Raw genomic sequence first — 13,898 nt, forward strand, 5'->3', positions numbered from 1 at the left:
ACGCTGTAGATTTCCTATTTTCAGTTCAAACATTTTAAACTATAACGCATCTTACTTTAAAATGTGCTTTCATTATTTTAACCAGAAATAAACATTGAATTATTTTTTGAATTTAATAAAAATAGATATTTGTTTTCCCGTCATGTACACAACAGAATGTTTTAAACTTGCCAGACCCATCCCAAAATTTTCTAGTACAAAAATTGTTAAAAGGCTGTCAAAAATCATGTCATGGGGCAGACGTGCGACTCCCAATAACAGGGGAAATTCTCACGAAACTCATCAATGCCATACATCATACATGCTCCAATTTTCTTCACCGTGTTTTATTGAAAGCATTGTTTCGCACTGCCTTTTTTGGATTTTTCAGACTAGGGGAATTAGTTACCAAGTCAATACAGGCTATAGTTCAAGTAATACAAAAGTCAGACGTCCATTTCGAAGCAAAAGAGGGGAGGTTAAGCAGTGTAAGCTTAATTTTACGTCATGCAAAAACTATGCTAGCTGACCAATCAATTACTATTTGCTTAGAGGTCCAGCCCGACAAGGAATTCTGTCCAGTTTTTGCTCTCTTTCACTATTTGCGTAAATTCAAACATTCAAGTGGTCCCCTTTTTCAGTTTATTAACGGGGTCCCAGTTGCACATTAATTAGTTTCAAAACAATTAGAGGCAGCCATTTCATTCATGGGTTTGAATCCAAAATTGTACAAAGGTCACAGTTTTCGAATCGGAGCAGCAACACATGCAGCTAGGTTAGGTTTTTCTGAAAATGCGATACAGCGAATTGGTCGATGGAAGTCCGATGCTGTTAAGAGATATATAAGGACGGGTTCTTTTACTCTTTCAATCTAATGAGTAAGATTATGTCTGTCATATTCCCCTGTAGGTGTCACTAGATCACTCAACATTCGATGGGTCAGATTATGTCTGCCATCCTCCCAAAAACCGTCTTCAGATAAACATTAGATGGGTCAGATTACGTCTGCCATTCTCCCATAGACCATTAAATGGGTCAGATTATGTCTGCCATCCTCCCATAGACCGTCTTAATATCAACATTAGATGGGTCAGATTATGTCTGCCATCATTCTATGACTCTTAGTATATGTAAGTTATTAGTGATGAGTAGCCTCAGTATGCCAGCTTATGTCTGCTACTTCGTCCTACACCTGTGCTGCTAGTATACATGTACTCCTGTATGTGCTAAATATGTTACACTGATGTAATCCAGGTCATAGAATCAGGGGTTTTGCTGGCTATTTGAAATTGTATAAGTATTATGTGGTGTTATGTATTATTGAATTTCCTGTTCTCAAGATTCTGATATTAGAGAGGATTTTCTTTCCTCTGGCATGTTTATATGTTGTTTCCCTTGGGTGGCGGAAAATCCAATGTTTGTTGGATTTTGGTGGCCTATTGTTTGTTGCCACCTTATTTTTCATCATAGTGATTATAATTTTCACAATATATCTTAACATGTAACTTTGGGAGATCCTAAACCAAGTCTATGTACAATTTGATAAGAAAGTAGGATTTCCCTAATTGTTTATCTTGATATCTTCTTGTCATTAATAAATGACAATTTTACAACTACAATAATTACTTGTTTGTTGAGATGAAAAATAACTAGCTGCGAGAAACATGTTTTAACTGCTAGATTTATCATATAGAAGGCATAAAGTGATATTATTGTAAATAGTATGTTTTATGCATTTATATGTAACAATACACCGGTGCATTATTTTGCTGGCTTGTGACGTAACAATGCACTAGTACATATGTGACGCTAGATTATCTCTTGACGTCATAAATTACTGTGTGACGTTATCAGTATATTGTTATTATCGTTAGACGTTCGACTTGTTTTAAAAGCGAATCATAAGAAAAGATACCCACCGCCACCCCTTCAACCATCCTGCTGTATATATTTTACACGTTGTCATTTGACTATAGTTGTGGCCTATTGTTTGTTGCCACCTTATTTTTCATCATAGTGATTATAATTTTCACAATATATCTTAACATGTAACTTTGGGAGATCCTAAACCAAGTCTATGTACAATTTGATAAGAAAGTAGGATTTCCCTAATTGTTTATCTTGATATCTTCTTGTCATTAATAAATGACAATTTTACAACTACAATAATTACTTGTTTGTTGAGATGAAAAATAACTAGCTGCGGGAAACATGTTTTAACTTCTAGATTTATCATATAGAAGGCATAAATTATTTTTTGAATTTAATAAAAATATATATATTTGTTTTCCCGTCATGTACACAACAGAATGTTCAGAGTAATCACCAAAGTATCAGTGATATTCCTGGTTTTCTGATTTGGTCTTCAGTAAATGATATCTAATGATACAAATCATTACAATAATGAACACCATAAAGAAATCTATAGAAGAGGAGTCCCCAACCACATTGATTTTCCTTTCTTTGTCGGAGTGGCTCGAGTAATTACATTTTCGCGCAAATTGTTAATGTTTAGGTTTTTCAGTAGATCCAACTACGAGATCTAGCGATAACAAACATGGCAGAGCAGACGACGAATTTTACATGCTGTACATGATCTTTAATGAAAAACACCTTTATTAGACATGCCCAAACACAAAATTGATACTGCTTTTGGTGTAAACAACACCTGGGACTAAAACACAGGGCTTATTATCGATTATTCATAAAATTATTTTGCATCATTACGGAGATCCAATGAAATTGTACCGCTATCCCGAAAACGTCAGAATAAAAAAAATCGGATAGGGCTAGATTATGATAGCTAGGTTAAAATCAAGTACTATGGCAATAACGAGTCTCGTTTTGACGTAAAAGCTCTTGTAGCCCTTTTTTGTTTTATCTGTGCCCTCTCATATTATGGGATTGTATTTGATCTTTCCCAACGACTTGTTGCTTGTAACTGTCTCCTATAAACATTAAATTTAAAAAACAGGAAAATCACCACATAACACATTTCTAACTGTTAATAGATCTTACTGCATGTCAATATGCAGCTAAAATCAGTGCTATATATCTAATAAAGAAAGAGACACATTAGAAAAATAAAATCTTTAATGCAAATACATGCACAAAATAATGGTACTTCCATACATGCACAAAATACCGACACTTTCAGAAATTTATTGAAAAAAATGTATCCATACAAACAGGTATATTGATCTTTCTATGTATGCAGTGTATTTCTGTCGATACATATCATACGTACGTACATACATACATACATTCAGGTATATCTATCTTTCTTTCTTTCCATCCACCCATCCATCCATACATACTTTTCCAATCTAACCATATATGCATACCACTACATATGAAAAGGTCAATGACCAACTGTCCATTATTTCATAAAATTGTACATTCATGAATAAATTCATACACTCATTTGTACCTATATATATGACATGACAGGTTTAAAAATTCAGATTACCTAGATAAATTGATTATAGTATAATTTGCATTCAAGACAAAGTTGATGGACGGATCACAAGAGGGCCCCCTTAGGAAAACTTTCTTCATTCGTGCACGAGTGTTTATTTCTGTTCAGATTCTCACAGCATTCATCTGATAAAAAGGAGTACATCATTTGTGGTTATTAGTCCATCGTTTCAAATTATAAGAAAAAAAAAAGTTTCCAAATTAGAAACTGAAAAATAGATATTATGTTATGAGACATCGTAGTGTAATCCAATACAGGTGCAGTTCACTAGTTTCATATTATGTGTCTTTTCATCCAAAATGAATTTTAAGATTACGATAGGTCAAAATATTCGATTCCGATAACTGCAAATGGGAAACAACGATATCAAATCCACAAGTATGTTCACGATTCAAGAGAATGTCGACATCATATATCATACTTCAACCTGTCTGTATGCTACGTATTGATTGATAAGAATGAAATATATATTTTCCATTCATATTTGGATGAACTACACAAAAACTTCCATACATGAATGTATATCCCCTATCTGATTACCTGCATATATAATGGGTAGTGTGACCCCGATTGGATTTCAATGCTTTCGCAGCTAATGTCGGCGAGGACGGGATGTTTTTCTCCTGTCTAACCGAATCATTCACCTTGTTTAGAACTTTTGAATTTAAGTGACAAGGCTGTGATATATATATATTATATATTATATATATATATATATATATATATACCCCTTGTGACAAGCCTATTATGTTATTAAAGTTTTCGATCTTGGCGTTTGACCTAGTTTTAAGAAAACCTAGCCTAGGCAATATCTCACGAACTATTTAGGATATGGCTTTCACATATTGTACACGCATTTAGATGCTTTATATACCACCTATCAATGGCATATATGCTGTCTGACGTGTTTCAAACCGATTGCTAAGCCTTTCTGACACACTCATTTTGACTACAAAAAACTCCGTTTACCTGATTAAGATATATGGCTTACGGCGAATGTGACCGGTCGACAGGAGGTGCTTATTCCTTCTAGGCACATGATCCCACCTCTGGTATATCCAGTGGTCCGTGTTTGCCCAACTCTTCAACTTATATGAGATTGATCGCTATTCGTTATCTTCACCTTTCATCAATAGCTTTTATTTGATACATGTAACATAATCTTTGACCTGTAAAACTTGATCGTGAAGTTTGACTCAAGTTTCAAAATTTTAATATTTCTCATAATTTAGGAATGACAAGTAATATGACTCATTTTTCTCATGTGCATTTCTTGTGACAAGGCTTCTCTCTAGGTGACAAAGGGTTTGATCTTGTGACCTTCAAGCGTGACATACTTTTAGGAAATGTTTAGCTAGATTATTTAAGGTAAAGCTGTCAAAGTTTGTTTATGGATTTCTTAAGATAAAACTTTTATTCGATACTATGAACTTTGACCTTGCTCTTGGAGTTTGATGCATATTTCAAGACTTTAACCAAAACTTTAGAATTAGTCATAACTTGAATGGTGAGCGACAGGGTTCTCATACTTTATTTATGCATTCCTTATGACAAGGCTTTTATTTTGGTATCAACACTTTTGACCTGTGTATCACTTCCTTTTTGCCACCAGGGCATAGTATTTACAAATGCTTGTTTCAATATATAGGCATAGTACAAAATATGAGTGTGTGGTTTTTCTAAATTAGCTCAATGCTTTTCCATTAATTTATTTGAAATCAAATATTATTATCATTTTACAACATATTTATTCAATAGACATGTACAATATTTGGATGGAGTTAAATAACTAGGATGAAATTGAAAGTTGCGTCATTGTGTGCCCATGCAAAGTGAAGATACCGAACAGTGATCAATCTCATTACTCCCATGATGAATACAAAATAGAGAGTTAAGCAAGCACGGAACCCTGGATATACGAATGGTGGGATCAGGTGCCTAGAAGGAGTAAGCATCCCCTGTCGACCGGCAAATCATTTGAAAACTAGTAAACTGTACAAAACAGCAGGGGATCCTTACTCCACTTAGAGATATGATCCCACCTCTATTATTTGGTATGTTATTAGGTTTCTACTATTTAGAACATTTATGAGAATGAGCTTTGCTTGTTATATTTACCTTTCACAATTAGTATTTTCAAGTTCTATTGAAAGAAACAATTCAAACCTGAGTGATTGTATCGATTCTTCTTATAAAGTCGTATAATCCCTGCAAAGCCGACGACGAATACCACTACTGCCAAACCTCTGTTAAGGAGTGAATTTCAAAATGTTATGTCACAAATATGTCAAATTCAAGCAAGAGGCCTCTGCAGTGCCCATGATGTCATGGAACTTTGAAAAAAAATGAGCTAGAAATATTGCATTTTGATATGTCAATGAAGACAGCTATCGAATGAAGATCCGTCTCCATATGAGTGAAAAATTCTCAAGAGGGACGCTAAACAATATATAATCAACCAATCAATCGAATGAAGACTGAACTTAAGCCTTCTTTCGATTGAAATTATTTTCTTTTGATGGTACGTAGAAACTAAAAGTATAGTCTGGAAACTTTGAATTTATAATCATAATGTGTGCTGACTGTCTGATAATGTTTACTCAGAATTATGATGTAGCAATGCACAAGTTTTGCAATCAGAGCTCTTTTGTGCAGGAGGCATAGTTCTAGTGCTACTCTCAATGCATAAGTAGGACAAATTGCAGCTACAATCAAAGACGATAAAATATTTTAAGAACGGCTTGTTGAAGGATGTAGATGTGGGAAATACCAAATACTAGCAGTTGATTGAATATTGTTTATCGTACTGGTGGAAAATATGGAGACGTCACCAATGACGGTGGAGGACCACAAAATCTAGACCTATGCTCGGTGCTTATGGCCATTGAGCAGGGAGGGATCTTTATCGTGCCCTACTGGCTGTGACATGGGGTCTTAGTTTTTGCGGTCTCATCCAAATTACTGCACTATTTAATCGCCTCTTACAAAAAGCAAGGGGTACTGAGAACCTCTTCTAACCCGAATCCCCACGTATCAAAATACAATCGGAAAAAATGTTTTGCTGAAATTAAAACATAAAAACAATGTAATATTGACAAATAATATATCCCAGATATGATTTTAAAGCCAATGGAATAACGGAAGATTGTAATGTGTACGAGAAATTTTGCCCCACACTCTGTGAGTAAACAACTTCTTTTATTATACTTTCATGTAAAATACTCGAATCTGATTGGTCGAGAAGTATTTGAAAAAAACATATATATTGTTACCCTCTGAGAACAGAAAGCTCGCGCTCCAAGGTGATAGTATATAACAACGGGTAACAGTACTTGACAACGGGTGATATTACAAAAAATTATCACATGCATCAAATTTATGCGCGTACGGTTCGCCGTAAATTGTTAGACGACGTCGTTTGAGCGTTTGTAATAAACACGAATACCCGCAACAATATACGAAATATCGCATGACAGCGATTGATCAAATGTCAACAGACGTAGGTCTTTCTGCTTTGTTGTTTATATAACATTCAGTATGATAAAACAAATATTGCATGTAGTTGAGGGTAACATTGAAATTGTTCACCCCTCGAGAAAACATTGTCAACCTCGGCTACGCCTCGGTTGACTATAGTTTTCACGGGGTGAACATTTTCAATGTTACCCTCAACTACCTGCAATATTTATATATTGCTCCATACTGTTTACGAGAGTTCTCTAAACAGAAACAACTTGAAAGTATCTCGAAACGTGCGTATTTTGACAGATACCTCAAAGATCCTAACTTTTGAGAAAGTAATATACTAGATTTTCGGTACATATTCTGAGGAAAATATTATCCTTAAAATGGAGAGATTTTGGGATATAATCCATGTAGCTATGGGCGTTTTGTGGTCTGAATCTTTGATTGTATTTTTGTTAATGTAACATACTTCGTAGGGACCTGCATGCTGATCATGGCAGTTCAACATATTTATATGTGTTCCCAATGCGATTTATTTAGCCCTGACGTTAAGGCCGAGCTTGTGACCCTAAGCTCATAATTTCAAATGATAGCTTTGCACCCAATTTGTACATGTACATTTGAATGCCATTTGATCAGGTGTAACGAAGTATGAAGTATATCTGTTTTTAAATTTCAGACATATTCACAGTATATAATAGTACCCAATGAAATCATATATTAGCACAAAAGCCCCTGACTCAGAGTATTTGGAATTCATAGCCTTGGTAGAGACCCGCATGGTTATCACTAAGCATTCTATCTGAAATGGAGAACACAAAGGCAGTACCTTGTAATAATCATTATCTACAGAACTCTTAATTTGTGTAAAACCCATGACCAAGGGGCAATAAACGTGTATATGTTTTCAACCCGGTCTAAGGTTATCATTCACACTGCCAGGGTTAGAATTCTGAAACGTAAATCATTAGTAATGGACGCCCCGAGGGGACTCCAGTTAAAATAGTAATATATAATAGTTAATATATTCCGTACCACCATTAAGACCATTTTACTTGGACATCTTGTGATATGATTTCTATCTGTTTGACGTCTTTCCATTTTCAAGGTAGGGCTGACATCTTTGTTGATGCAGATATTCCAAACTACTCCCGATCTCCAATCATAATTTTAGCAAAGATCGTCATCTCGATAATTTTCAAGCGTAAACAAATTGTGATGTCTCCATTGTAACGGAATATCACAGCAAACGGTAAGATGTTGAAAAAAGCAGCAAACAACAATTCAACAAACTAGGCATTCCTGGAGACCATAGTATGTAAAACTTATACGGTACCAATTTTGATGCACCAGATGCGCATTTCGACAAATAATGTCTCTTCAGTGATGCTCAACCGAAATGTTTGAAATCCGAAATAACTATGAAGTTTTAGAGCTAAATATAGCCAAATACAGCGTGCCAAAAAAGTGGAGCCAAATTCGTCCAAGGATAAGAGCTATGCACGAGGGAGATAATCCTTAATTTCGAAATGAATTTCTAAATTTTATAACAGCAATTAAATATACATCCTTATTTTCAAGCTAGTAACGAAGTACTAAGCTACTGGACTGTAGAGACCCTCGGGGACTAACAGTCCACCAGCAGAGGCCTCAACCCAGGGGTCATAATGTAAAACTTATACGGTACCAATTTTGATGCACCAGATGCGCATTTCGACAAATAATGTCTCTTCAGTGTATATATATTGATAACTCTAATACAATATACACTAAATATTTGTGAGAGTTATTACCACAAAATGTACTCACATTGAGACTAAAATGATTCCAGTTTCCAGACCCGAAGCCTGATTTGTAGGGGGAACCGGAGGGAAAGTAATTGTCATTTCAGAATTTCCTTGCACAGTCCTCGAAAAATCATAACATCCTTGATCTAGATTTCAGAAACAGACAGTGAATCAATGATGAGTATATGTTCTCTCTCTCTCTCATATATATATAATTACATGCAAAAGTTACATTGTAATATTGACGAGAAAAGGCGAAATAAAATTCAAAGTTGTATTACACTGTATGCAGGCTTAACATTCGTTATCATTTGCTTACGTATAAAACGAAAACATTTTAGTGAAGAAACAGGTCAGCAAAGATGGCATTAAACAAGTTATCGAACACCTATGATATTGGATAGAAATAAAGAGAAATTATCAAACTACATACACATATATGCGTCCGAGGAATTATACACTGTGGGACAGGGAGGGGTAAAGTTGGAGCAGATTTTCATTCCACTACTTTGGATTCTCTTGGCTCCGTGATTATATTCTGAACATTTACCGACTGTAAGAGAACATGAAAATTCACTGGATCAAACCGAGTATATTTATATTTATACCTTTGCTACTGCTGTGCAACCTACAGGAACAAAAAATTACAGGTATGATCAATCTCATAACTCCTTCAAAAGAGGTGGGATGAGGTGCCTAGGAGGAGTAAGCATCCCTTGTCGACCGGTCACACCCGTCGTGAGCTTAATATCTTGGTCAGGTAAACGGAGTTATCCGTAGTCAAAATCAGTGTGCCAAGAACGGCCTAACAATCGATATAAAACACGGCAGACAGCATTTGACCAAATGATAGATTGTATTGGCAAACCAGATTGTCATAACGACCATAGAATTTGCCAAAATACTGACTTTAAACGAGACTGTTGGAACCCCTGTATCATCAACTTGTTTGTCAGTAGCATGCTTCGGTTTAAATACTGAACATACGCAAAACAATCTCTTGCATATCGAATTACATGCAGTTGATAATGTAATATTGCTACATAAATATGGGAAGTTGACAATGGAGAAGCTGAAATCATCCCGTTTGTCATAAAGTTGAGTTTGCCGTTAATATCTACTTTCAATAAAATATCTAACTATGAAGCAAAAGTGGACAATTCTGTGGTGTTTTATTTTGAGTTTACAGGCAAATATGGAATCGACATACCAGGTATGAATGAAAATTATTATTGTTGAAAGATAATACGTCGTCGATATATCTAAATGTCGAATTGAAGGCCACAGCAAGATCATTTTTCTTCTCACGTAGAAGTTTTTAAATAAATTCTGCTTCGGACGAATATAAAAACAGGTCAGCTAACAAAGGAGCGCAATTCGTACCCATGGTGTCTAATCTTTTTTTCGTTTTCATCTCTTTGACGACATTCCATAAGAAATTCAAACCCGAAATTAAACGCTTTTTACTTGAGATTATGTAATTGGGTGGATTATCAAATGCTTATGTCTAGATCATTTCACATGTATATTCGGGTTTTATCAAATTAAGAATCATCTGTGATTCTTTAATTGCCGTACAATGATTTATTCACTATACATGTTGGGGATGCACCATGTACATTAAGATCATGTTCACTTTTATTCATTTTGTGGAGAATTGAGGTTGTTCTTTACATACTGATTTTGACTACGGATTATTCCGTTTACCTGATCAAGATATAGGGCTCACGGTTTGTGTGATCGGTCGACATCGGATGCTTACTTCTCCAAGGCCACTGATTCCACCTCTGGTATAACCAGGGTCCGTATTTACCCAAATCCTATTTTTGTATTCCTTATAGAAGCTGTGAGACTGAACACTTAATCAATGTTTGTTATTTCAGATTTCAGAAAAATTCAAATGATTTCAAACGAAATATTACAAAATTTCAAAGAGTATAAAATGATGCGAGATGGCTTGGCGTGTATGTGCATGTTTCATTCCTCCAAGAGTAAAGATAAAAAACATGATAGTGTTTTGTCCTTTTGAAACTTTACCTGTGATACAATGCAATCACTTAAGGTGAAGATAACGAACGGTCTAGCATTAAAATCGTCAGACTTCATGCTTGCTGAAGTGAAAGGTTTCACACGTTTTTTAACTTGTTGATTTTTTGATTATCAATTTCAGATTGTCATGTTTTATCAAAGGCACGTTAGGGGGCACCTGGTGTAATATTTAGTATATCCCTGCATATCCTATTCAAATGAAACGGAGTACTTTACAATGATACGATGGTTGTGTAAATATTGACATGACTTATTTTTTCAAGTGATGCTTACATAGAATTATTCTGTTTACTGCGCAAACTTCTATTGTTGCATTGGCCCACTCGTTGATAACACAGTGGTACTCTAATTTCAACCCATTTGTGCTACCTATTGATGAACAATTCTTTCTAATAGATGCCGCCATCCAATCATCTCTCGTAGTAGGGCAGTTATGAACTTGGAGAATTGTGTCGACAGAACTGTAGTTGCTAGCCTGTGGAAGAATTACCCAATTTTGATTTCAGACAGAGACATAAACAATTCTTGATACTGATCTTGTATGTAAACACACGCAAAATATCTGAAATATGAAGTTATAATGTTAGTTGATTCTGTTTACCAGGAGTGTACACATGTTATCATTTTTTCTTCATTTGATGTTTTGCATTGATGGAAGGTATCTGTTTGAAAATGGAATCAATCGCGGTAACCAGATAATGGATTAGCCATACGCCTGCATAGGTAACGAAGACTCATAAATCCCACAATCAATACAAAATAGAGAGTTGGGTAAACACGGACACATGAACACACCAGAGGTGGGATCAGGTGCCTAGGAGGAGTAAGCAGTTAAGAGAACGACTTGATTTGTATCACAACATATTGTTATATTAGTCGCAACAAATATCAGTAAATATTTATGATAGAATTTTACATGAAATAGTGAAGATAACGAACAGTGACTAATCTCAAATATATCTTTTTTATCCTTAAATCAACGGTGACAAAGTTATGAAATTTCAATATCTTAAAGAAATGTAAGTAGCAAATTTTACCAGACAAAATATTGTACAGGGAGGACATGTCGAAATAAAGAAAACCAATGCGAATGCTGGTGCTGGGTACATATCCTTCAATGTCATTGATGATGGTAACCGATGAATCTGTCAGAAATATCATAATTATTCATGCATAAGAATGCCTATAAAGGAACCTTTATACACCTTATGCTAATTAAGGGAAATATCCACTGTACAAGATTTTCATGACGTCTTGTGCATACATAGCTTTTCATATAATCACTGCATTGAAACGAATCAAATTAAGAGACTATTTACGATAGAACCAAGCAAAACCAAAAATGTTACGATGAAAGGTGTTGGCGAATTTTCATTCTTGATGATATTTCAAAAGTATTTTGCTAGTTCTAATGGGAAAGTCGATTAGTATCCCGAATTCACATCTTTCGGCGTTTCTATTTATAGCACACTATTCATGATCATTTTCATGTATGTATACATAATTGGGTAAATTCCGCTAGTCATGAAAATCGTAAATACGGAATAATCGCATATGATGTCAGGTATACATAATCTTTGACAACAGTATCTCTGAAATGGTAAACATAGCTTTTACGTTAATCCTCTGTTTTTAAGTTGTATAGTGTTTTGATTAGTAAGATTGTATATTTTCCCAAAAATGATAAAAACAAAAAACACTTACAGTAAAGAATAAACCTCCTTATTCGTATCTTTGAACCAGGAACACCTAAACTATCGATCATATATCCCTTTAAAGATTTCCGAAGAAGGAAGTACCATATTTCGGAGAATTTATGACATGGTGAACTAATTAGGGGTATTTAACTTTTAAAATTATCAATCAATACCTATAAAGAAAAAGAATCCAATGAAATAGAAAAACATTCTTTAGCATTATAATGCTACCCACAACTTCACATTTAAAATACAGCATAGACCTGCTTCATCTCATCCGTTTAAAGAAGGTAATAGAAAAATAACCAATAGAAACTAACTTGAGGTATCAATACAAAGGGCAAATCCAGAAGAAAAACCAAAGTTAAGATCACTCCTATACGATTGCCAAATTTTGTCCATCTTCTCTACTGTTTAGTTTGTAAAATATTAATCCAGACTCGTAATGTAGCCAATCCCCTTACTTTGTGAGGAGTTCAGGCGTAATATGTTTGGGAAAATTTAAAGATCCGCGTATTATTAAGGTAATTGTTTTTATATAGGGAGTCAATTCTACTCGATACACACGAGTAGCATTACATCAGTTGATAGAAATGCATTTAAATACCCCAGCAGGTGTTCCCAGGGATTTAAAATACAATGCAATGGAAGATTGTACTTTTATTATTTTTAATGGCTTAGCGAATGCTATAATTTCCGATCATCGAGCGTGGCAGATCGATCATGGATATACTGGGAGAGTTTATACCGTACTTCAGGGAAGTTGAAACAGTTTATTATCCTCAATGAAAGGCGAATATAATGATCGGTTATCAATCTCATAATTCCTATAAGCAATACAAAATAGAGAGCTGGGCAAACACGGATCCCTGGATATACCAGAGGTGGGATCAGGTGTCTAGGAGGAGTAAGCATCAATTTGCATTCATAATCTTCACATTATCGAAATCAACATTAAACAAAGCTTCTATCAAATAAATTTGTATGTTTACATAGTTTCACTTTTGTCTCATTGTATTCATTTTGCAATCATCGTAGAGATGGCATACGTGTATTTAAATCAAAGTACCGAATGAAAAAAAAATTACTGTATATATCATAGTAAATCCACCGTCTTTTAAAAAACAATTTTTGTTTTAACTTTTCATTCCCTACATGTCCCAACACATTTTCTTCATGTAGATCTATAAAATTTGAGTATTGGAATGAATTGAAGGGAGAAATGATTACACATGTAACTGCAGAATTAGAGGACGCCGTGTGAATAGCCTTTGCTTCTTTTCATCTGCATTCCTATGCTATGAAGTGGAGTCATCTTCAGATTTTGTAGACGATGTAAGAAAATGTCTTCCTTCGAGATTACAGTGTGAATCAAAATTATACAAGGATGAAAGTAATTGAATGCACTTCTGCAGAATATTAAGAAATATAAGAGAAATTTTG

At 34.8% G+C, this 13,898-nt stretch overlaps 1 protein-coding gene across 9 annotated transcripts in view; it reads right to left on the reverse strand.

Annotated features, from left to right (window-relative positions):
* Positions 1-3,054: 3,054 nt before the first annotated feature.
* Positions 3,055-13,898, reverse strand: part of LOC125673265 (uncharacterized) — an 82,769-nt gene continuing 71,925 nt past the window's right edge. For 4 of the 9 annotated variants that reach the window (XM_056158351.1, XM_056158349.1, XM_056158348.1 and 1 more), the window contains 3 exons: positions 8,732-8,855; positions 5,624-5,703; positions 3,055-3,582 (listed from right to left, as the gene is read on the reverse strand). In XM_056158351.1, coding sequence (XP_056014326.1) covers positions 3,503-3,582; positions 5,624-5,703; positions 8,732-8,855 — 284 coding nt within the window. In that variant the 3' untranslated portion in view covers positions 3,055-3,502. Of the gene's footprint in view, positions 3,583-5,623; positions 5,704-8,731; positions 8,856-9,142; positions 9,263-11,031; positions 11,234-11,795; positions 11,904-12,462; positions 12,586-12,775; positions 13,120-13,898 lie in introns of those variants that run through there. The other 5 variants (XM_056158347.1, XM_056158350.1, XM_056158346.1 and 2 more) reach the window with 5 other exon arrangements.

Source organism: Ostrea edulis, chromosome 3 (genome assembly GCF_947568905.1).
Source record: "Ostrea edulis chromosome 3, xbOstEdul1.1, whole genome shotgun sequence".
Lineage (NCBI taxonomy): Eukaryota > Metazoa > Mollusca > Bivalvia > Ostreida > Ostreidae > Ostrea > Ostrea edulis.